The sequence below is a fragment of the Salminus brasiliensis genome, chromosome 1 (genome assembly GCF_030463535.1).
Source record: "Salminus brasiliensis chromosome 1, fSalBra1.hap2, whole genome shotgun sequence".
NCBI lineage: Eukaryota > Metazoa > Chordata > Actinopteri > Characiformes > Bryconidae > Salminus > Salminus brasiliensis.
The window spans coordinates 30934648-30958684 of NC_132878.1; the positions used below are offsets into that span (position 1 = coordinate 30934648).

The window sequence follows — 24037 nt, forward strand, 5'->3', positions numbered from 1 at the left end:
ATAAAGTAACCGGCAAGTGCATGTACCAATAAATGTGTTATTGACTGATATGTTGTTTCTTCCAGCAAATTGATGGCGAGGCGTTTCTGCTGCTGACCCAGACTGACCTGGTGAAGATTTTGAGTATAAAGTTGGGGCCAGCACTCAAAATCTACAACTCCATTCTGATGTTTAAAACGGCAGAGAACTCCGCCTGCAATGAACTTTGACGTTGGATCTTCAGTTGCCTTAGGACAACAGACTCTGGCCAATGACTCTCACTGGCCTGGGATGAGGCCTTAGCTTGACCTGAAGGGCTCTATGAGGGAACAAACACATTCATAATGCGAGAATAAAGCTTCTATACTCGCTGCATTAAAATGCATTATAAATGAGAATACAAAAAAGCACGTTACTATCAGATAGGCTTTGATATTATAAGCCTTTACTTTTAACTGTTATAAGAAAACCTCATAGTAGTTTTATAACGTAAAGAGAAATATGCCAGTGGCTTAAAATCTGATAATGTAACCTTTCAAAAGTTTGAATCCATTCTGAAATATTCACACAACATAAAAACCAGCTGGCATTTTCAAACAGTGTGAAATAATAGTAATAATAACCAAAGTAATACAAATGTCCAAGGTTTTCTTATGAAAGCAGCTTATATTTACCGCTTATTATGGTATTACAAATGCATTATGAACGTGTTTCAACAGCTTTATGTTGCCACTGAATTTGTGATGCATCGAATTTCCATGATTCAGTTGAGTCGAGTAAAAGCAGTTCATCTTTTTTAGCATCTTCTTCAGTTAGAATGAAGATGATGATTTCACTGATGAAGCACTGCTACGCACTTCTCTGCATTTCTTCTCCGCTGAGGGCCCTTATTTAACTTAAGCCACATGCACTGAAGAATCGCACAGTCACTGTGTTTTTGTTCCTCAAACAGCCATAATGAGCTTTCAGCAACGCCTTGCTTATAATTCTGTTCCATACTTAAATCTGAAGATACACATGCAGAAATGAGCTGTTGGTTTTACTTGATTCAAATGTATACATTATATGAAAAGATACATCAGCACAGTCATTACCAAAAGACAAATCTACAGTACTCATGTGCTTGAGTATATGTTGAATTAATTTTTGCTCTTTTTAAATTCCGATTCCTTTATTTCCATACAGGTGAACTTCCTTTTCAGTCCCATTTAGTCATTAACATTTGGCTTCCAATTTTAAACAGTTTCATTCAGTTCCTGGATCGGCCTGCTTTACTGTTACTCACACTTTTCATTTTGGAGCTTTAAAAAGATTTAAACATACACTAAATGCCCACATCTTTGTGGACACCCCTTCTAATGAATGCCTTCAGCTTCTTTAAGCTGCAACCAAAACACAGATGAGCAAATGTACACACACACACACACAGCTTGCAGGCACCATGCCTAATGCCAGGCATGGGCTAGAGGGGTATACAGCCACCCAACATTGAGCTGTGAAACTGTGTTCTCTGGAATGATGGTGCTCCATCCAATGCTCTTGGGAAAATCTGGGGGTTGGGGATGGTCCAACATCCTGACCTCACTAATACTCTTGTCGCTGAATGCAAAATCTAGTAGAAAGCCTTTCATGGACAGTAGAGACAAAAGATTGTGGAAGACAGAATGAATGAGCAGGTGTCCCAATACTTTTGTCCATAAAGTTTTCCTGTGTTTTTCGTTCTTCTGCTCAGCTCGGTTGTTTGGAAAGATACTTATTACTGCAGGATCAACACCGTTGCTAGAGGATGGAGTTCAGGCTGCGCTACTGTTAAGTACTGTGTTTTAGTAATATGGAAATGATATGCAGATCTGAAAGGTGTAATGGAATTGATCATGTAATACATATCATTGATTTATTGTTTACTAGAGTGAAAGAATGAGGATTCTGAAGCAGAACTATGAGCGATCCTAAATAATCCTGAAGTTTAACAACAGCATGGCAGGGTAAGATAGACGACAGCTCGTTTGTTCTCCAGAAAGCACAGAAATTCTCCGTAAGCACTGAAGCCATCTTCATCTGACTGTAGAATGACCACAAGCAAGGAGTTGTAAAAGCTCTGCACCGTCTCTGACGTTAGCAAGTCAAAGGGGAATAGCACTAAAAGGTTACAGAGTGCTGCATTACATTTACTTGGTTTAAAAGGCCTGTATACTCCAAACAGACAAAGTTCATTCCTACAAAGTCATTTTTAACCTCACTTTATCCCTTAGACTTAAACTCCTTGTAACTTTAGAGTGTGTGGGCGGGGCTAAAATGCTGTAGGCTGGATAAGTGGATATATGTTAATGTACTGTTTTAGTTGTGACCTAACAGGCTGCCTAGTTAATTTATATGAACTTGGAAGTCAACAAGGAAGGACACTTTTAATAGTATTTGCATACGTCATTTCAATGGATTTTTATGATATGGGGATGTATCATTTAATAAATGACTAAAACATACATATAATAATAATATACATGTATATACATGTATATACACTGCCCAAAGTAAGTGCTGATATATGTAGATTATTCACATGACAGTGATTTACACATTTGAATCAAATAAATTCAGAACACTTCTCAGTGTACTTTGCTGTTTGTATCTGGTGCAAGTTCATTTGTTATAAGTGTGGTTGCTGGAAAGCCTCTGTTGTTAATCAACTGTGTGTTAAGCATTACTGCATTAATGGTAAAGCTAGGGTGAATTTCAAATGTACATTTATCTTGCCCCCCTCCAAATGCTGTTGATCCGCCAAGGCACATGTGCTTCTTCACCTTTAGTCTGGAGCTATGAGGCTTATGTAGCTATGTATCAAACTTCCTCAGATGTTTGTAGACCACAGTGTCTATATATACAGTGTCAGAAACCACATAAGCGAGGCTATTAGGGATTTCTGAACAATTGGCTTTCAGTTAGCATCTTGTTTTGTGCTGCTTTTCAAAGCTTGTTCAGTGCATTAGCCTCGAAGCTCCAGTGCAACACCCAACATTTCCTGGCAGATCAACAACATTTAGGATAAGTGGAGACAGAGACAGTGTAGACTTTTTAATCTGTGTAAACTTAAAGCTTAGGATTCAAAGCAGCAGCAGGTCATTCAGCCATCATTCGTCCTCGACAGAAATGTGTTGCCGACCCAGAAAACGGCTCATTAAGGCCTGACAGGTAGCGAAGTTTTAAAGAATTGGAATTTATTAGCCTTCTTTAAAGTAACTTTAAAGTAGGTCATAGTTAGCATGGATGTAATGTGCGTTTGGGGGAATGGTTCTAGCTGTCCGATTTATCAGTAGGGTGTGACTGTACAGGCTAGATAAGAGTGAGAGAGCCTTAGAACAGAAATGGCTCGGAGCGTAAAACCTCAAATACTTGAACAAAGAGCAGGCTGTCTTAATTCTGCAGCAGGGTTAGCTTTTAAACATGCACACGAGTCTGCATTGTTAGCAGGACTTCAGTTAGATTTCACAGAATTGTCTCACAGCTGCATTAGATTTTTAGAGGATAATGTCAACAAAAACATTTTTTTTTACATCAAATTGATGTAATTGATTAGCCAAGACGTGCTGACTGACGCTTGCTTCAGTTTTGTGCAGGAGCTGCAATGTTAATGTAGTTAACAAGTAGTGGGAACTGTCCAATGAAAATCTCCATTTTTGGCCATTGGTTTGATGGTTTGAACCATGTAGCTTCTATGTACACTGTGTAAATAATTCTGGATGAACAGACCAATAGAAATGCTCTAAATTATTTGGAATAAACCTTTGTCCATTCAAATATAAGAAATGTTTTGCCTTCTCCTGTAAAGTCCCCATTTTGGAGATACATATTTTTTATTGGACAGCAACGATATACACCAAATTAGCATGGTTCTGAGTGTACGCCTTAATCAACACAAATATGTGGAGTTGTAAAGTAATGTCTAACTGATTTGAATGTGTCGTTTCTAGCACTATGGCATACAGTTCATAACAAACAGCTAGCTAAATATCTAACATAGCCAAAACTAGTACACGCTGACATTTAAAGCCTTTTCTACATAAACAGTGGTGGTCATTTGTGGAGTATAAGCTCGCATTAGCATATTGAAAAGTCTGTTAAATTAAATGAACATATGTAGAACATTCAGGCTTAAAGACGCTAGCTACTACTACTAGTATTTTAGCCATTGTTTTTGCTGAACTGTTGCTTTAAACTGGGACTCTCACATACTTTTATACACCCCAAGTGTTCTTTACCTAGTACTTAGCATTGTGCAAGTTTTAGGGACAAGTACGTAATGTCAAACAACATATGCAAGTCTATTAGAGATTACTTCACTTGCTTTATAGCAAGTGTGTCATGATTTAGGTGGGCAGTTAGCATCACGCTAATTGGTGTCGAAAAAGGTTTTAATACTTGTTTAGCTACGTTAGCATTGTATCTCCAGTATAAAAAACAAAACACATAGCCAAACATACCTTGGCTAATTGGGTGTATGTGGAGTAAAAGTGGGAAACTGGGTAAATCAGATGCTATTTTCTTAACCACAGGTTGTCCACTAGGACTCTTGCCACTTTATTTGCAGACACTGTTGGTGTTACTGTTTTTAGAAGCTTGTTCCCCCCAAATAATGCATTTGTAGAAGGGCTGGGGTGTGTTTGGGACTGAACTGAAGGAGCAAAGAAATTTTCTCCTAGGCATATTTGGGTCTCCGGCTGAACTTGTTGCTTGATTCTCTGTGGCGGTCTCTGTCTCTTTGCTGCCGCGAAAACCCTGTACTGCGTGAAATCATGATCTAAGGTGTCTTTAATTTGCCCTGCACACATGAATGTCATATTTGTATTGCCTAGTTTTAAAGCAAGAGGAAGCAGAGCACCCTACTATAAGGTATGCGTTATGTGGCAATTTATTATTTATTTATAAATGATGAATCTTTTCCCTTTGGTGTGTGTCTGTTGTGCATATGCTGTGTGGGCTTCAGATGTGGACTAATCACTGAAATGGACTGTTACAGCCTGCGTCCTCAGTTTTGCTGGCCATGTTTTTGATTTAATAAGTAAAAGCGATGTTTGGATAGGTTCAACAGATTTTATCACTTTCCCCATTCTAAACCACTTAATTTAACCCATAAAGCTGTTCACATGCTTAACTTACTTAGCAATGCATCAAAACAGAAGGGGGGGGCTACCTTGTAAAATCTGCATAACTCCAACTGAAATCAAAACTCCATCATGCTTTTGAAAATGAAATGTATTTTTTCGTCCATAACAATTCTCTGTTGGGTTGATTCAGGTGTGTTTTGCAAGCTGTGCAGCACTGTGGCCCCTCAAAGCCTCAGACAGCATGGGTTTCAATATGTGAAGGTCGTGTGTGTGTATGCAGTGGGCGTGTGTGGGGTGGAAATGAGATCATTACGGCTGATAAGCAGAGCTGAGCAACACTTAACCACTGTACTTCATTTGAAAATGAATAAATGCGACGACCAAAAGGTCAGTGATAACACACATGCAGCTCGTTCATTCTTTCACTGATTATTGAAGTGTCCTTTTTGGCCACAAATATTGCAGCCGCTTGAGGGGACAACATTTCCCGCAATTAGCAAAAGAATAAGTCACCCAGAAAATAACTAAAACGCTATTACATTGTTAACACGTCATAATGAATGCTAATAGGGTTTATCCAGGATGGCAACATGCACAGAAGTGTCAGATATTATTAGCCGTGTTTTCAAGTGTTCATTTAGAGCTGTGCAAAGATTTGTGTATCATTGATGAGAGATTATGTAGTGCCTCTCCTCAAAATAACTATTTTTTTCCCCCATTTTTTTTATTTTCTTCCCTCATATATATATATAATATGAATGTGGCAGGTGTAGATTTGGGACAGTAAAAACTCAAACTGCCTGCCAGAAATGTGTCCTGCTTACAAAAAAACAACAACTAAAGATGAGTCCAGCGGTGCAGCACAATTGCACATAAAAAGAAAGAGTGTGTTTTAGATGTTGGCTGTTTCTGTGCCCCATCTGCTTCTGGCATCTCTTTAAAGCTGCTTAGTGGAGTGCAGAGCGTGCAGTCCATTCACATCCATTCTCTAAAGCTTTATCACTTCATCAGGCCTGCCTGTGTAACTGCCCAGCAGTGCTGGACTAGTAACTCACTAAATCAAATTCAAATAAATCATATGTTAACATCCAGTTGTTCAGTGACTGGAATTAGGAACGGTTTTATTTTGACTAATTGCACAGAGACAGTGTTTTCTGGTTCCTGCTCCAGTGTCCCTCATTGTTCCGGTTGGTAACCACTGTCAAAACAAAACAAAACCTCTATAAAAATAAATGTTCTTTTAAATATAACATAGGGTACACTGAAAAAGGGTCTATACAGTACTGAAAAGGGTTTTTGACTTAACCATCAGAAGATCCTAAATACTGTAGAAACATTTTATATAAAACATCTACAAAAGATTTTACACCAATCTGAAGAAACCAGGCAATGAACAATGTAAGCATCCAGATAGTTGTTGTGGTTCTCTGTAGAATCATTGGCTGTTCTAAAAACCAAACTGAAAGAAATGGTCAGTATAACAATCAGAATGGTCATAGTTGGTTGGATTTTAAGTGTGGTTACAATGGACATTGTTATCCTACAATGCATTGCAAAACAGAAAGGGAGGAGCTATGAATGTCTTTTTTCTTTTGTTGTTACTGCACCTTTAAGACTGACATATTCAAATGAGCTCTGCTCTGGCTATCCTGTATTGCGTCTCATTCAAAAAGCATTTGGGACATATGTACAAATGTGTTGTTTTTAAAACATTACAAGAATGATGGATTGAAAATGGGCAGATTTTTACAGGTTTATGGAGAGTAAAAACTGTGCTCTGTTACTGTGCTGCCAAAACAAGAACGCTGTAAATTACTGAAATTAAAATCAAAGAAAAAAAAGCAAAGTTTAAATGTAGGTTTAATTATTGCATCAGGCATCGTTTGTACATTAAAAAGAAAGCAAGTTTTAGTTTTAAATTCTTAACTAAGGTATTTTATAAAACCATGATATCATTTTTTGATGTCCTTGTGGAATGTATATCCAATGTATTTCTAACTAATTCAACTGTAATTCATTATGCAACTGTGTAATTGGACATAAAAAGTACAGCTAATTTGTCCGGTGAGGCATGACTACACTTTACTGCTGATAGCAGTGCTTTGGAGTTGAAGTCTCTACTCTAAAATTGCTTTTCATGTTCCTGAAGAGGCTTCTCGGTTCTCTGCTAATGACCCAAGACCTGGACTGATTCACCTTCCTTTAAGCTGCTTTGTTCTCCACTGCCAGACTCTTTACCATTATTTGCCCAGGATTTCTACAGCATGACTCATAGCTGGCCTGAGGGAAGGCATACGTGCAAAAAAAAAAAAAGTACTTTTTCTTTCTTAGTATTTTGATGAACAGGTGTTCCACAAGCTGTTTTCCACCGGCATCGCTCAAGCTTTTTCTGACTGTTGATGAGGGGTTTCTTTACAGAGCCTGAATATTCATTCATCTTCCTTTCCGCTTGTCTTGGTCCGGGTTGTAGTGAGTCTGGAGTTATTGAGCGCAAGGTAGAAATACACCGTTTACAGAGTGCCAGTCCATTACAGGGTAGCACACACATTTATCCAAGACATTCAATTAGACCCTTCCACCTATGGGCAAATAGGATAGCCAGTCCACCTACCATGTGTTTATGGGAGGTGGGAGGATCCATCATAGTTTCTGGTTTTCTTGTGATCTTAAAGAGTAAACATTAAAGTTATTGAATCACAGCTGAACTCTGGAACTCTCTATGTAATCTAGTCTGGGAGGGGAAAACATGTCTGGAAAAAGCCATGAGACAATAAGTCTCTGAATCTGTGCATCAGTTTGACTTTTTCTTCATTTTTTATATGGTCTACATTTTATATTGGTCTACATAAATGGTTCCGTAAAGACTGGTAGTAATGGTTCTAAACAGAGAGGTGAGCACTCAAAGAACCTTTAAAAGCATAAATGGTTCCTTGCATGATTCAATTGTTATTCTTTGTAATGGAGCACTAGTTGCATATTTAAACAAACATAAAAAAGTTTTATATAGCCCCAAAGGGGGATTCTTTCAACCTCTTGAAGTTATTGAATCTAAATCTGAATCTAAATTTGAACTGAACTCTAGAACCTTTGGTGAAATTTTGGTGGAAGTGGGGCCAACCATGGTGGTAATACATATCCGTGTCTCATTTTATCCTTAGTGAAGTAGATGCTCTGAAATAATAGTTCTTCAGTGGTTCTTTAATAAGGGAAATGGCTCTATAGAACCATAAAGACGTATAATAAACCTTTTTAACGCGTAAATGGTTCTTCTGAAGATCCAGGAGCCGTGACCTCTGAAGTCACATGTCATGCCTACTGATAGAGTCTTTTTTCAGTGTTCTGCTTATATTGTTTATAAGACAGGTACAGTAGTGATATGTATTAATAGTATAATACATTCAGATTCATTACAGCAGATCCTTAAGTCCTGGAAGTTGTGAGGTGGAGCCACTAACAGATCACATCAATGAGCCGTCGGCACCTGTGACCCTATCACCGTTTCCCCAGTTACCTTTCCTTGGAGCTCTTTTGGTAGGTACTGACCACTGCATACTGGGAACACCTAACAAGACCTGATGTTTTAGAGATACTCTGACCTGGTTGTCTTCCCATCAGTCGCTCATGTGTAAGTGGCACAGATTCTTATGCTTGTCCATTTTACCTGCTTGTAACTCATCACCATCAAGATCTGTCTGTTCACTTACTGCCTATTATGTAGATCTCACCCCTTGATGGGTGCCACTGTAACCAGATTATCAAGTTATGCACCTCATTTCAGGTCATTGGTTTTAGTGTTAGGACTGATTGGTGTGAAGTAACATTGATTCTGTAATATTAATTCATTTCCAAAACAAACGTTTTCCTTTGAAAAAACAGTAGAAATAAAGAAAAATTAATTATGAGGTGTTTTATGGTTTCAGCTGGTACTGTAGCCTCTTAGTAGCCATACATTATAGGAAAATATAACTGATTACAGGACTTTGCATGAATTTCACCCAAGCTTCACTCAGCAACGGCAGACACAGACAGTGGCAGAAATATTCCAATGTTGATCTGTTTCCATAAATAGCCCCACTGGAACACAAACTTCCACAGACTGCTCCGCTGAAATAGGCTAGCATGTCAGAGAGTCTCTGCAGGAGAAGCTGTGCATATTGATGGAAACTCCAGTGATATGAATGGCCTTCATTCTTCTGCTTTCCAAATCTTTCCAGGCTGCCTCGTCTTATTTTGAAGTCCTAAGTTATTGCTGTGGTTTTGTCACGTTATAATTCCTTGTCCTTTGTGATTATACATGATGTTTTTGTGTTAATTCATTTATTTACATAATGAATATGGATTATTTTTAAAAGTTGTGATGATGAATAATTAATTAAAGTTCCATAATAATCACATTTGATGTACAAACTGTATTGTCAGGTACGAAATACCTTGTTTCCTTATGAGATTATTATCATTATTATAATCACGCAGTGCTTTTCAGTCTATTCCTATATGTTCATACCTGGTCATGACCCAAAAATACTCAACTTTTATGTTTACAGAACCTTAGAGTAAAACCTATCCCTTTGAATAAAGCTAGCTGTTTTTGTTACTGTGCCTTTAAGACTTCAAAAAGCAGTCTAAGTCATGTGAATGGCAGAGCTGTAGGCGAAGTAGGTGGACGCTAGTAAATGCGTCCATTCAAAATGCATTGTTTTAGCAGTTTTGTTTCCATATATGTATATATGTATGGATTACTGGGGAGTCATAGGTACCCTTCGAAAGTTTATCAGCCTTCTTATATCTGATGATGTCACCATGCATCAGCAGGTGGGGCACAGTTATGTTAACCTGTACCACCACTCTGCACCTGTCTTGCAGAGAAAATGCTCTTCCTTAATAACTGTGTCGTTACAGATTCCCAATCCATGCTATGACAGTGTAACTACTGTGGATGGATTACAGTACAGCTTAAGCAATAATCAAGTGTGAATCAAGTGTTTCTCAAAATGTATAACAGCACCTTTTCTTTTACACAAAACAACATGTAATAGGACAATGGCAGCAGCAGTTCATAAAAAGTGGTGGAGTTTTAATGTGATTCAGAGGAAGTACATGGAAGCCTTTGCCCTCCCAGCACGGGTGTTATGGGGGTATATTAGCAAGTGTGGGGAAATTGGAAATGACAAATAATAATAGAAAAGGTATGAAACCATTATTATTATCATTGTTATTTACTTTGTTTGTGTATATGGACATGCTGCTAGTGGCAATGCTAATGTGTGCTGTGCTAAATATGCCGGTATTGCAGCGTGGGTATTGCAGCAAAGTAAGTCCACACAGTATGATGAAACAAGCTGCAAATCTCACCACTAAATCAACCTGTTTATATTTATCTGAAATTCTCTCAGTAAACATTATTTTACATTACACAGATGAACTACTTATAGGTGTTCTGGTGTCTTTTGCACATACATCATACACTTACTTTATGCACTGTGTTCAATTACACTACCATTCAGATATATTTATATACATATACACTAATACGCTGATATTTTAATATCACTTAATGCCTGGCTCATTAAATACAGTTCTTTCTCTTTTTAAAAGCCTTTTTAAAAAGGTAATAACACTGCTTAATTGCAGCAGTTTGTAAATTTGAGGATGAAGCACCAGAGTGAGTATCTAAAGGTTGTAGGGACATCATTAAAGTTTAATCTCTAAACCCTGAGCCAGATGCAGCATCGCGTACACGCCAGCCTTAATGAATATTTCATCTAAATGGAAGTTAGAGCGGTTACCAAAAAAAGGGGAAACAAATCAGGCTGCAATTTAAGCCAGCAGTGTTACATCAGACAGAAAGAATGAAACAAATCATCAAACACCCATTAGGATGAATTGCAGTCAAGCACTGTGGGTGGTTTTTAAAACAGGCATGTGGTGTTTAGAACCAATCACATTAAGGGTGGGGTCTTAACAAATGAGGTGGTGATTAGAGCCAATCACAGTTAGAGGGAGCTATCAGAACAAACAAGGTGGTTATTAGAACCAATCCCAGGCAGGGGGAAGTATTAGAACAAATGAGGTGCTGATTAGAACCAATCACAGTCAGGGGGAGGTATTCAAACAAATGAGGCGGTGATTAGAACCAATCACAGTTAGGGGGTGGTATTTGAACCAATGAGGCTGTGATTGGGACCAGTCGCAATCAGGGGGAGGTATCAGGGCAAATAAAGTAATGACTAAGACCAATCATAGTAAGGCGGAGGTATCAGAACAAACAAGGTAGTAATTAGAACCAATCCCAGTCAGAGGGAGGTATTCAAACAAATAAGGTGGTGATTAGAACCAATCACAGTCAGAGGGAGGTATTAGACCAAACAAGATAGTGATTAGAATCAATCACAGTTAGGGGGAGGTATTAGACCAAACAAGATAGTGATTAGAATCAATCACAGTTAGGGGGAGGTATTAGACCAAACAAGATAGTGATTAGAACCAGTCACAGTCAGAGGGAGGTAATCAGAACAAACAATGTGGTGATTATAACCATTTGCAGTCAAGGGGAGGTATAAGTCTTTTGCAGTCATTTGGCCACCAATAAGCCATGAATTGACGTTTTTTACAACATAGGCCGCCAATGACTCACTAAACTTTACTGTAATTTACAGCTTCTGGAACTGCTGCTGACTGCTACTGGTTCCACTCAGTATTTGAACAAATTAGCCTTTATGTTTTGAGTGTATTTGAATATATAATGCTGTTGTGCAGCAGATGAAGACCCAGGTGTGTGTCCATGTGTTTGTTGCTCATGTGAATCACCATTCTCTCCACCAGTGTGCCACGGCAACCAGCGTCATTGTCGCCATGGAGACGCCGCATTCTTAATCCCGGTGTTCTAAAAGTGTGTTGCTCGTCACTGGCATTTTTGTGAGTATTAGCGAGTGAGAACAGGTTACAGAGTGTGTGTGTGTGTGTGTGTGTGCTCTTCCATAAAGTCCCCACTAATTAAACCCATCAGAATGTGAAATGAAGACATGTTGCACATTGGGAAGAATGTGAGTGTGGGAAACTGGAGGTAGAATCCTGCTCGGAGAGGGGAGCTAAAAGATGCAGGTGTGTGGCCTGAATACATTAAACCTTTACAATGAATTCATTTGAGTTTGTCTGAGTGTATCTGCATACTGTGGCATTTATGATCAGCAGTTATGGTTGAATTAAAAAAAAAATTATAGCTTAAATCATGGCCAAAAATATAGGCACCCCTGCACTTCATTCAGAGAAGGAAAAGCACATTTGCTTCATTGATGAAGAGAAACCAGCTCCAGCTTGTCCATAATCACACATGGCTTTCGATTTGGTCACTGATCTCTCTCTTTATTTCAGGGCATTTTCACACCTGAAAGTCCAAAACAAAGTTCATGTTTTTGTTACATTATGTACATTTGATCATTTGTTTCGTTTAGCGAGTGCACTAAAGAACTTTGCTTCGCCCCGTCTTCATCCCGTCTCCTTGTACTTGCCATCGATTCATTTGTTAAAGGGCGTGCATCAGATGTTTGGGTGTAATCACTTTATTCAGAGAATGCACCGCTCCTTCTAGAAATTTGATGCAACTATAAATGCTTTGGTATTCCCCTGTTTATTTCTTTTGTTTGCACTGGAAAAACACAAAATGCAGAAAAGTCATCTGATGTCATTCCACACAGAACTCCAGAAATGGAATGGACAGAATTATTGGCACCTGTAACCCAATATTTGGTAGCACACCCTTCACTTAACAATTCACTAAACAATAACTTAAATCAACTGCTTTCTGTAACCATGCATGATTTTCTCACACCTCATTCATGGTGGAGTAACCTGAGGCCTGGAAAGTGATGCCCTTGAGCAGGTAATTATCGGGTTGTGTTTTGTTTATGGCAGAAATCATTTTCCTGAAATATGTAGCTAACAGTGACAGTGGTATGGTTTCTTCCTGGTATAAATTGGGTTCTAAGTCTGTGTGTTCTGACTGTTTGAAAAACACAGTACGACCTCTGTAATGAAAATGTGCTTCATGTCTGGAGAGGCTTTTAGCAGCTCAAGGAATGTACGGGCATTGTTGTGGGCTGCCTTTTAAGCTTGACATTAAACTTTGTAAGGCATTGTAAGGCATACCGGTACGCTAGTGGTTTAGAGTGGGTTTTGCGGTTTTAGAGTCATGTTTGTGTCTCATGTGGACTGAAAGATTTTAAAAGCTGCTGGAGATGGATATCCAGAACAGGACAGGGTATAAAATGTAGTTGTAAGCTATCTAGCTGTGTTTGTCTTGCATGTAGGTGTTTTCACCTACCAAGGTGCATCTTTTTGGTACAAATTGACAGTGCTTGTTGTGACCATGGTTTGCTGCACCTTTCACAACTGAAAAGTCTGAAGGGCCAAACAGACCACACTGAGCTATTTTCTTTGCTTTTCTGTCCGATAAGTTTAGGTTTCACACTGCATTCTACACGTCTTTCTACACTTTACACTGATTGGTTTGTAGAAGGAAGTGTGTCTCACGTTTTTCAGATAACATGAATGAATAGCTTCTATTTTTTACTACTTTCTGCTAATATTATGATATTTAAACCAGTAGCACCAACTTCAGGCACATGACTTAAAACTGGTTCACATTCGCCAAATGACAGCGCTTGTCGTGACCATGGTTCGCTGCACCTTTCACAACTGAAAAGTCTGAAGGTCCAGACCATACTGAGCTATTTTCTTTGCTTTTCTGTGTTTTTGATTATTTTCTGCTCTGTTTAACTCTGTTTAACTTTCTTTGTTGTGCTTTTGTGCTGACCTCTTTGCTTACCCGGTTTCTATCTGTTTTCAATGTGATGTTTTGATATGGTTCATCCTGGTTTTGACCCTTGCCTGTAGTTTGGTTATGTTTACTGGTTTAGCCCTTCCTGTTAAAATCCAATTCTTTTTTTGTTTTGTGCTTTACTGTGCTAATCTGTGTTTCAGTGAGTCCTGACCAGTTTTGGAGTTCTGTGTGGATTGATATCAGATGGCTGTTTATATGCTTTTTGTGTGTTGTTCATATGCAAACAAAAAAATAAACATATCAATACCAAAGGATTCGTAACTTCAACATATTTCTGGTAGACGTACAGGGGTGCGGACATTTTCAACTGTGTTCAATAGCTTATTCCTATGTAGCTCTTATAAGATAAGATATAGGTATATTATGTATAGTATAAAACAGATTATCTGGTTACAGTGGCACATGTCAAGGGGTGGGATATTATGACATTAGGCAGAATGTGAACAGGCAGCTCTTAAAGGCCTGTGACAATGGTCACAACAATCAGACCTGGACCATCCACCTAAACAGTGTTGCAGACTATAATGATGTATATTGCCACGGTTATGCAAAAATCTTGTATTTCAGTTTTTGCCTTTAAGCGGTTTTTCACTTTTTGACATAATGTGAAGCTGACAGTTGTTCTTTACACACAGAGTTTAATGATGGATGGACCAATAGAAATGCTCCAAAATGACTTGGAATAAAACCTTTTTACATTGACATTTATTGAAAGTTACAAGGTGTTTTAGTGACAGCTACTATATTTAATTTGATTTACTCTATTTATAATATTCTTACAACAGTTTTAGTATGTAATATAGTTTTCATATTTGACCTAAGAACACAGCACTTCCCAAAGCACAATGTTCCAGAAGTCCTGGTCTTTGTCTTGGCTCGCCTTGCACACCGCCCATGAAAGTCAAACGTGTGCAGTCTCTTTCTAATGGGACATGTTGTACTTAGATATCCATTGTAACAAGCTACTTGTAGTTCCCATGATGACATGTTAGTATTGTTGGAAACACATACTTGCGGTCTGCTCTTGAGCTGAACTTGCTAGGACAGCCTGACCTGGCCATGTTGGCAGTTGTTCCAATTGTAAATTATTTTGTGGACAGTGGATTGGCTGAGATCTTTAAAAATCCCTTCCCAAACTCCACACGCACACATTCACAGCCTTCTTTTTGAAGGCCTCAGAGAGCTCCTTGGATCTGAGCAAGATGATAATATTCACTTCAATCAAGAGCAAACTAAATGTCTGATGTTTAAACATAACCCCTCTAATGACGTTCTAATCATCTGCAGCAAATGTGCTTCACATTTTATTAAACTCTTTCCTCACAGGAAAATTGCATTATTATTTATGACATGTTTCTATTTATGACATTTTTCTTGTACAGTGTACATTTGTACATTTCATTTTCAGTTATATCACATAAATCTCTCAGTATTGTGCAAAGGAAGGTCAGATGGCCATACATTTAAATGTGTTAAAAAAGACAAGGGTTTTAATTAGGTGTCCTAATTTTTCACATAACTATATTTGGCTCTGGCTTTTTATGTACAGTAACAGAATAATAATGATACAATGAGATGCACTTTTGACAGATGCATTACAACAACTATATTCTGTATAAAAAATATGAATTAATGTTACATTTTTGCTCTTCTGTCTTTAACTTGTTTAAATATGAAAGTTAAATTTTGTATGACTTGACTTGAGACTTCCAGCAGGGACTCAAATCTAACCACAGTAACTTGGGACTTGCATGAGACTGCACAGGCGTGACTTACTCACATTTAATGTTATAAAATGTTATTTTTTGCCCTCAGCCCACCACAAACATTGCACTTTGGGCCCCTGTAAAACAAAGAGTGGTTGCAACTCTGTTCTAAATGTGAAAAAGACATAGCATAGCATTTTTGCATGCAGAACACTTCTACACTTCTACAGATCTCTCCATCCAATTTAGACCTAATTCCATTTATTTCACTGAAGTGGGATAGATTGAAAGTTTACGATCTGCCCTTTGCTTCAGTCAAAGCTACCAGACACTAATCAATCGCAGGCCACTACAGCATGACTTTGTTATTGCCTGTGACAACTGAAAGTTTTAGGGGTTAATGCACACAAGGTGCTGGGTGCTTCTGGTGGTAACGGTGGCTGGGGTTTAACCCCTGTCACCCTGCAGCTGGAACAGAGTGAGATTTCTGCTTCAGTCTGTGTCGCTGTGGAAACTCTGACTCTGTTGGAAAGGGCTGAGTTTCCATGGCTGCCGTTCAGCTGGAGCTTCAAACGGTTTAATGTCCCAGTGTTTCAGTGAGAGCCTTGCACATACAAACACACACACACACACATACACTCACACACATCTGGTGTGAAGGCAGCTGACAGCCTGCTGAGAAAAGATCTGATCGGGTCAGCCTGACAAGCCAACCAGAGACTAAAACAAGAGAAGCAAAAGAGAGAAAGAAAAGTGAAGAATCACACTGGAAAGGATTCCAACTTAGGATATTCATAACTTTAACATAAACTTGACATATAACAAAAGTTTCTTTAGTAAGAAGTTTTATTTTGCTTAAAAAACAAGAATATCATTCTAATCCCAGAGAGCCACAACACTGCAAACTAATGCCCTTCTCTCAACCTGATTACATTACTGATTACACACACTATTCTCTACTACACCCTAATTACACACACAGTATTCTCTAATACACTCTAATTACACACCTAGTATTCATAATTTAATTTTTAATTCATAACTAATAGCACTAAAACTGTGCTAAACTTATGATGCAAAGAATATTTGCTAAACTACACCCCCTTTGTGTGTTGTTTGCTAAACACTTGAGGTGTATTTGTCTGAGAGATGATATAAAACATGGCTATTATTAATTATATTTTTGTTAATTATTACAAGTTACGTACTATTATTATTATGATTCATATTTTTGGTATTCATTATCATTCAATTAATTTCTTCAATTTCCTCTTTCTTGCTGTCCCAGTGATCTCAATACTGTAGGAAAATGCTGTTTTGACTGTATCACATTTCATACTTAATAAATAAAAACGCCTCAATCTGTCTCCAAGGTAACAAGCGCGGGCGAAAAGCAGCTTTAGGCGTGAAAGGCTTCCAGGGGAAGTGACGATTTAAGCCTGCTGCCTCCAGTTCTTCTCATGTAGGCTACCGGAGATACTGTATAATCCCCGACTGCTCACTGCGCTGCCAACGCTGTTTATTTAGCATGAAGGTCTTGATCATGTGGAACATGCTGATGGCATTATGAGTCAGCACACTGCTTTCTGACATTCCTTAAACATCGTCCTGAAACGAACACACAGTGCTACTGAAACTGGGTCAGCGCTCTTTTCCTCACTCAGGCTCTTCCGGCTGTGTGCGCACACCGATTCACGCTTCACAGTTTAATGGACACACACTATACTCAGTTGCGAGGTCCAACATAACAGCCTCTAACCTCAGCTTTGGACCACACCAAATAAAACCGACCAAGAGTTCTGAAAGAATTGTGGAATAAGAACTGGAGCGTGTGGTCAAAGTGTGATGCTCCTGGACATGGAGCTTCACTTCAAACTCCCTTCATCTAACACACTTATTTGAGGCCTTGTGAACCTATTATGACATTTGGCTGACGTTCCTGTCCAGAGTTACTTACAGCTGAATCATGGTTCACAGGTGGGTGAATGTAGAGTTAAGAGTCTTGTCCAAGGACGTATAGTGCATGTGTTTGCCAAGCCAGGGAATCGAACCCTAGTCTGCCGTGGGGAAGATGGGATGGTAGTTTGTACCTACTACAATTTGGCTACCAGTTTGGCTTAACCATAGCTAATTACACTAAAGGCAGTGGTTCTATATGAAACCCTGATAACTCAAATGGCCTTTTTCCAGACTCTATAGTACTGAAAATGGGTTCTGTTATTCGTAATGATAGTGGAACCCTTTTTGTGGTGCTATAGGCTAAAGAAGCATCCATCAGAGTTTTTGAAAAAACATTTTACCAGGCAAAGAAACACTGAATCATCCAAATATCATGACCGTCGCCCTTACTGAAGAACCCTCCTTTTTTGGAGTGTATACTTGCTTCCATACTTGGTTCTTTCTCGGTTATGTCTAGATAACTCATTGTATAATCCCCGCTTTACTAAAGAATAATGTTCCTTACATCTTTATATCATTCCCTCTTTCTTTGCTGTTTTTTGCTGTTCAGATATCATGCTATGCAGTTTTAGAGCTTTACACCCCAGTATGGATATTCTTGCTGCAGCTCTGGCTCTAATGTTGGCCTTAGATGGTTCCAGATGAAGACGCATCGAACTGAATGAAGCAGAACAGAGAACATTCCAGATCAATTCCACTGAACGCTTTGGTCTCTTTTACTGTCTCTAACAAAAGCTGCAGTTATTGGTGTAATCAGTGTTTTTCTCTTGGAGAGCAGCCAGACTTCCCCACAACCACACACAGCTTACGACTTGAACCCAGCAAAGAGATGAAGAGTGAAAAACACATATAACATCATATAACCCATCGCACATGCACACACACTTGTCACTGTCATACACTCAAACATGCTACACAGTGAATCGTAGACTCTTAGTGTGTGTTAGAGAAAGCAACAGGGACCCGTGTTTAACAGCTGTTCCCAGCATCTACCCACTCTCATTGCCATGTGTTGTGTTCACGAAGCAGCTTCATTAAACGCAGCAGTGTCCCACTCTGACAACTTCATAACACTCTCTCTCACTCACTGTTTCATTCTCCCCTTCCCTCTCTCTTCCATTTAAAGGATTTTTACTACAAATGTTTCAGGCTTTTGATGTTGTTATGGAAACGGAAATTGTAAATAACACTTAACGAATGCCAACAAAACGCTTTCTGTACAGCCTAGGCTGTGTTTAACAGGAAGGCTGTCACTTTTCCGATGTGACAGAGACAGAGGTTCAGAAAAGGCTGCAGTCACTCTAAATAGAAAGTTCTCAAACAGCTCAGAGAGACGGGATCTCTCGCCGGTTCTGATGGAGGAAAATCGTATTGAATTAATGAAATGTTCTGATCAGAAGATTATGGGAATATCTAGTGGGGGAACACTAAACTGTGCATTTCTGATGGCCTGTTGGACTTTGTACTTAGATATAGTCACTGGGTTAATGTATTTTTTGGGGTTATTTCCTTAGCGTTGGGTAGTTTAGTCACTGGGTTAATATATTTTGTTGGGTTATTTGCTCAGTGTTGGGTAGTTTAGTCACTGGGTTAATGTGTTTTACTGGGTTATTCCCTCAGTGTTGAGTAGTTTAATTACTGGGATCATTTTTGTTGCGTTATTTCCTCAGTGTTGGGTAGTTTAGTCACTGGGTTAATATATTTTGTTGGGTTATTTGCTCAGTGTTGGGTAGTTTAGTCACTGGGTTAATGTGTTTTACTGGGTTATTCCCTCAGTGTTGAGTAGTTTAATTACTGGGATCATTTTTGTTGCGTTATTTCCTCAGTGTTGGGTAGTTTAGTCACTGGGTTATTGTGTTTTGTTGTGTTCTGTCCTCAGGGTTGGGTAGTTTAGTCACTGGGTTATTGTGTTTTGTTGTGTTCTGTCCTCAGGGTTGGGTAGTTTAGCCACTGGCTTAATGTATTTTATTTGGGTTATTTGCTCAGTGTTGTGTAGTTTAGTCACTGGAATACTGTATTTTGTTGGGTTATTTCCTCAGTGTTGGGTAGTTTAGTCACTGGATTAATGTGTTTTATTTGGGTTATTTCTTCAGTGTTGAGTAGTTTAATCACTGGGATCATTTTTGTTGCGTTATTTCCTCGGTGTTGGGTAGTTTAGTCACTGGGTTAATGTGTTTTGTTGGGTTATTTCCTCAGTGTTAAGTAGTTTAGTCACTGGGTTAATGTATTTTGTTGAGTTATTTCCTCAGTGTTGGGTAGTTTAGTCACTGGATTACTGGGTTTACTGGGATTACTGTTTTGTTGGGTTATTTTCTCAGGGTTTGGTGATTTTTGGGGAGTCACTGGGTTAATATGTTTTGTTGAGCTAGGTGCTAGCGTTGGGTAGTTTAGTCACTGGGTTAATGTGTTTTTTTGGGTTATTTCCTCAGTGTTGAGTAGTTTAGTCACTGGGTTAATGTGTTTTGTTGGGTTATTTCTTCAGTGTTGGGTAGTTTAGTCACTGGGTTAATGTGTTTTATTTGGGTTATTTCCTCAGTGTTGAGTAGTTTAGTCACTGAGTTAATGTATTTTGTTGGGTTATTTCTTCAGTGTTGGGTAGTTTAGTCACTGGGTTAATGTATTTTGTTGGGTTATTTCCTCAGTGTTGGGTAGTTTAGTCACTGGGTTAATGTATTTTGTTGGGTTATTTCCTCAGTGTTGGGTAGTTTAGTCACTGGGTTAATGTGTTTTATTTGGGTTATTTCCTCAGTGTTGAGTAGTTTAGTCACTGAGTTAATGTATTTTGTTGGGTTATTTCTTCAGTGTTGGGTAGTTTAGTCACTGGGTTAATGTATTTTGTTGGGTTATTTCCTCAGTGTTGGGTAGTTTAGTCACTGGATTAATGTGTTTTATTTGGGTTATTTCCTCAGTGTTGAGTAGTTTAGTCACTGAGTTAATGTATTTTGTTGGGTTATTTCTTCAGTGTTGGGTAGTTTAGTCACTGGGTTAATGTATTTTGTTGGGTTATTTCCTCAGTGTTGGGTAGTTTAGTCACTGGGTTAATGTGTTTTATTTGGGTTATTTCCTCAGTGTTGAGTAGTTTAGTCACTGGATTACTGGGATTACTGTTTTGTTGGGTTATTTTCTCAGGGTTTGGTGATTTTTGGGGAGTCACTGGGTTAATATGTTTTGTTGAGCTAGGTGCTAGTGTTGGGTAGTTTGGGGGTAGTGCCATGGCGTGCAAGGTCTGACACAGAGGGATGAACACTCGCAGAGTTGGACTCACAGAGATATTTGATGAACACAAACTTCAAGGAAATGAAAAATATGAGCAGCAATGAGAGGGGAAAAACATGAACAAAACTGGGAGCTGAGCGGGCACTAGAGCAGCACTCAATACATAGAGCGAGCGTGGGTCGCCTTGCTGGGACTTGGGTAGCCAGTGAATCCTGACAGTGAGCGAGCGAGCCTCTCTGATAACGTGGTTAGCAGGGTGACCTGCCCCTGAACGCAGATACCGAGCCAAAGCTGACCGTAACACACCTCTAGTCATACAGGGAACCTCTCAAGCAACCTCAAGGTTCCAAACGATACAATTCTCAGTGTTGAACCATGGAGTTGAGGCTCCTTAAGTACCCCCAGTCCCAGGTGAAACACATTAACCAAACGAACATGAAGCGATACACAGAACCAAACACATGAACACAAATGAAGGGGAAGTCCTTATTTGGGCTTGTGGGCAGCGGCTCGGAATCGCCCGGGGGAGGGCGCGATACCGAGGGGCTGACAGGTGATTAAATTGCTGGGTTAGTGTGTTTTTGGGTTATTTCACCAGAGCTTCTAGATTGCTGCAAAACTGCTGCTAATGGAAAGTGTAGTTCTCTACACTGCGGAATTCATCCTGCTACTTCTTTTAGCAGTCATATGAACAAAAAGTCAAAACACCAGTGACCCAGTTGCAGTGGCAGCCATACTTGCCCATGCCATAAGATCCTTTTTGGCATGGCTTTGGAACTTGCAACTGATCCTCCCTCACCTGTCACTCATCCTGCGTCCTGAGGACCCCAGGAGACAGCACCAAGGTATAAATATACAGCACAGACTATGGAAAGTCATACACTATATAAAGATGCTCTATTTTGGGAAAACAGAAAGAAAGGAATGGGCGTGGCAAATCATACACACACACACACACACACACACACACACACACACACACACTGGAGGGCTCTAACTGTCCTCAGAAAGAAAAAACGAGGCAACCATTGTAATTTAAAAAGTTGTACAGTGCTCCAGCCCGGCCTTGCGCTGCGAACAGAATGATAATGAAGGCTTTGTGTACAATAAGTATTCTAAAAGTTGTCTCTCATGCCCTCCGAGAGAGAACGAAAGACTGTGTGTGTGTGTGTGTGTGTGTGTGTGTGTGTGTGTGTGTGTCTGTACAGAGAGGGCACTCATGTTTGCTTGTGTTTGCAATGTGTTTTCGAGTGTTCTGAAGAAAGCTATGCAGTGTGTAAACACAGGAAAGTGAGCTGCATCTGTAATCTCTTAGATAAAGAGCGCTCCACTCGTGTGTTGATCTACAGGAAATTCCCAGCTGCTCTGCATTTAACACCACCAACCCTATCCAGTTGGAGGCCCCACTAAACACAACTGCATGTGTGTTAGAGGGAGAGAGAGAGAGAGAGAGAGAGGGGGGGGGGGGGGGGGGGGGGGAGGGAGAGCAAATAGAATGTCCATTTTCAGCCCAGACCACAGCAGCTTCCTACTCATGCATATTAGTATAGAACATGCAGCAGACACTGTGTATGAAGATAACCACATGAAATAATAAAAATGTTATATGTCAACACATACATACACACACCAACAAGCCAAAACATTATGACCTAATATGCAGTTGTCAGGCTCCCTCTACAAGTGCTTAGAAGGTAGTATCTCTTAGAAGGTGGAATCTACTGTTCCTCTTGAAGTTCTAAGGTGGAGCTGCCCTGGATCAGACCTTCACTGAACCAGGCCATTGCTCCTAGGTCCAGTTTCAACACTTGTCTGTCCATTGTGTGACCGTGACAGTGGTCGGGGGGTGTCATGGGCCCACGGGGGGAGCTGCACTGTATGTAGTGACACATTCCTCTTGTCCCTTCTGTTGATTTAACATAGACAGATTAGCCTTCGTTGCCCTGACCCTCTTATTTTTGTTCCAGTTCGTGGTCCTTTTCCCATTGAACCACCGTCGATAGGTACTCACCACTGCTGCTGTTTGGGAGAAGTTCAGACCCAGACGTCTGGACATCTCATCTCATCTGGCCCTCATCAAACTTGCACGGGTCTTCAAGCTGTCCATTTCTCCTACATCCAACAGACTGTACAATGACCGTCTAACAGATATATCAGACGTTCAAACACATATGATCAAGCATGGTGGTTTCGGTGTGTTTCGGTAAGACTGAATCAGGGTTGTTCACAGTGGTGGTGAATGGAATCTGAAAAGTTTTGCACTAAAAGTGTTGGGAATACACTGCCTGATACCTGAGACACAGTCTTACTACAGATTTGAAAGTATCTGTAATTGAAAATGTACTTGAAAGACATTTATAGCATAGGGGTATAAATAGTTCAAAATAGGCAAAATAGTTCCCAAGGAAAATATGTTTTTTCATCATTTCATATAAATTTTTATACTGCATTTCTGTCCAATGATTTATTTCACACCTGACTTGCTCAGAACGATTGATTATACAGAAGGTGAATGGATTTCATATATATATATATATATATATATATATATATATATATATATATATATATATATATATATGTATAGTCCATTCACTTTCTGCATATATTATATAATCTGAATCTCAGCTCAGTTTAGTTCAGTTGATTACTTTCAGTTCAGATTTCACACTTTTCAGATTCCACATTTCAGATAACTTACTAAGCAAGTAGTTTAAATGATCTACTATGAATTATTCAGTAACCACTATGAATGATTTAGTATCTACTATCAATTATTCAGTTATTACTATCAGTTATTCAGTATCCACTATGAATTATTCAGTAACCACTATGAATGATTTAGTATCTACTATCAATTATTCAGTTATTACTATCAGTTATTCAGTATCCACTATGAATTATTCAGTATACACTACTATCTACTATGAATTATTCAATAACCAGTATGAATTATTCAGTAACCACTATGAATTATTTAATATATATATGAATATATATATATAGTCCATTCACTTTCTGTATATATTATATAATCTGAATCTCTATGTGTAGGTAGTCTGAACAGAGGAAAGTGAGGAGCGCGCGCACAAACAGCATAGAGAGAACACGAGCACAGAAAGAGAAACGCATGCAAATGAACAACTGAACTCCGCCTCCCGGATCCGTGCGTCACCGAGAGCGCGGTCACGTGAACCTCCTCGCTTACAAACGCTCGAGCGCGCGGGCAGCGTGTC

At 39.2% G+C, this 24037-nt stretch overlaps 1 protein-coding gene across 5 annotated transcripts in view; it reads left to right on the forward strand.

Moving 5' to 3' along the window:
* l3mbtl3 (L3MBTL histone methyl-lysine binding protein 3) overlaps window positions 1-5481 on the forward strand; it is an 83212-nt gene extending 77731 nt beyond the window's left edge. For all 5 annotated transcript variants that reach the window (XM_072677125.1, XM_072677132.1, XM_072677140.1 and 2 more), the window contains exon 22: window positions 66-5481. In XM_072677125.1, coding sequence (XP_072533226.1) covers window positions 66-209 — 144 coding nt within the window. In that variant the 3' untranslated portion in view covers window positions 210-5481. The remainder of the gene's footprint in view (window positions 1-65) is intronic.
* Window positions 5482-24037: the final 18556 nt, after the last annotated feature.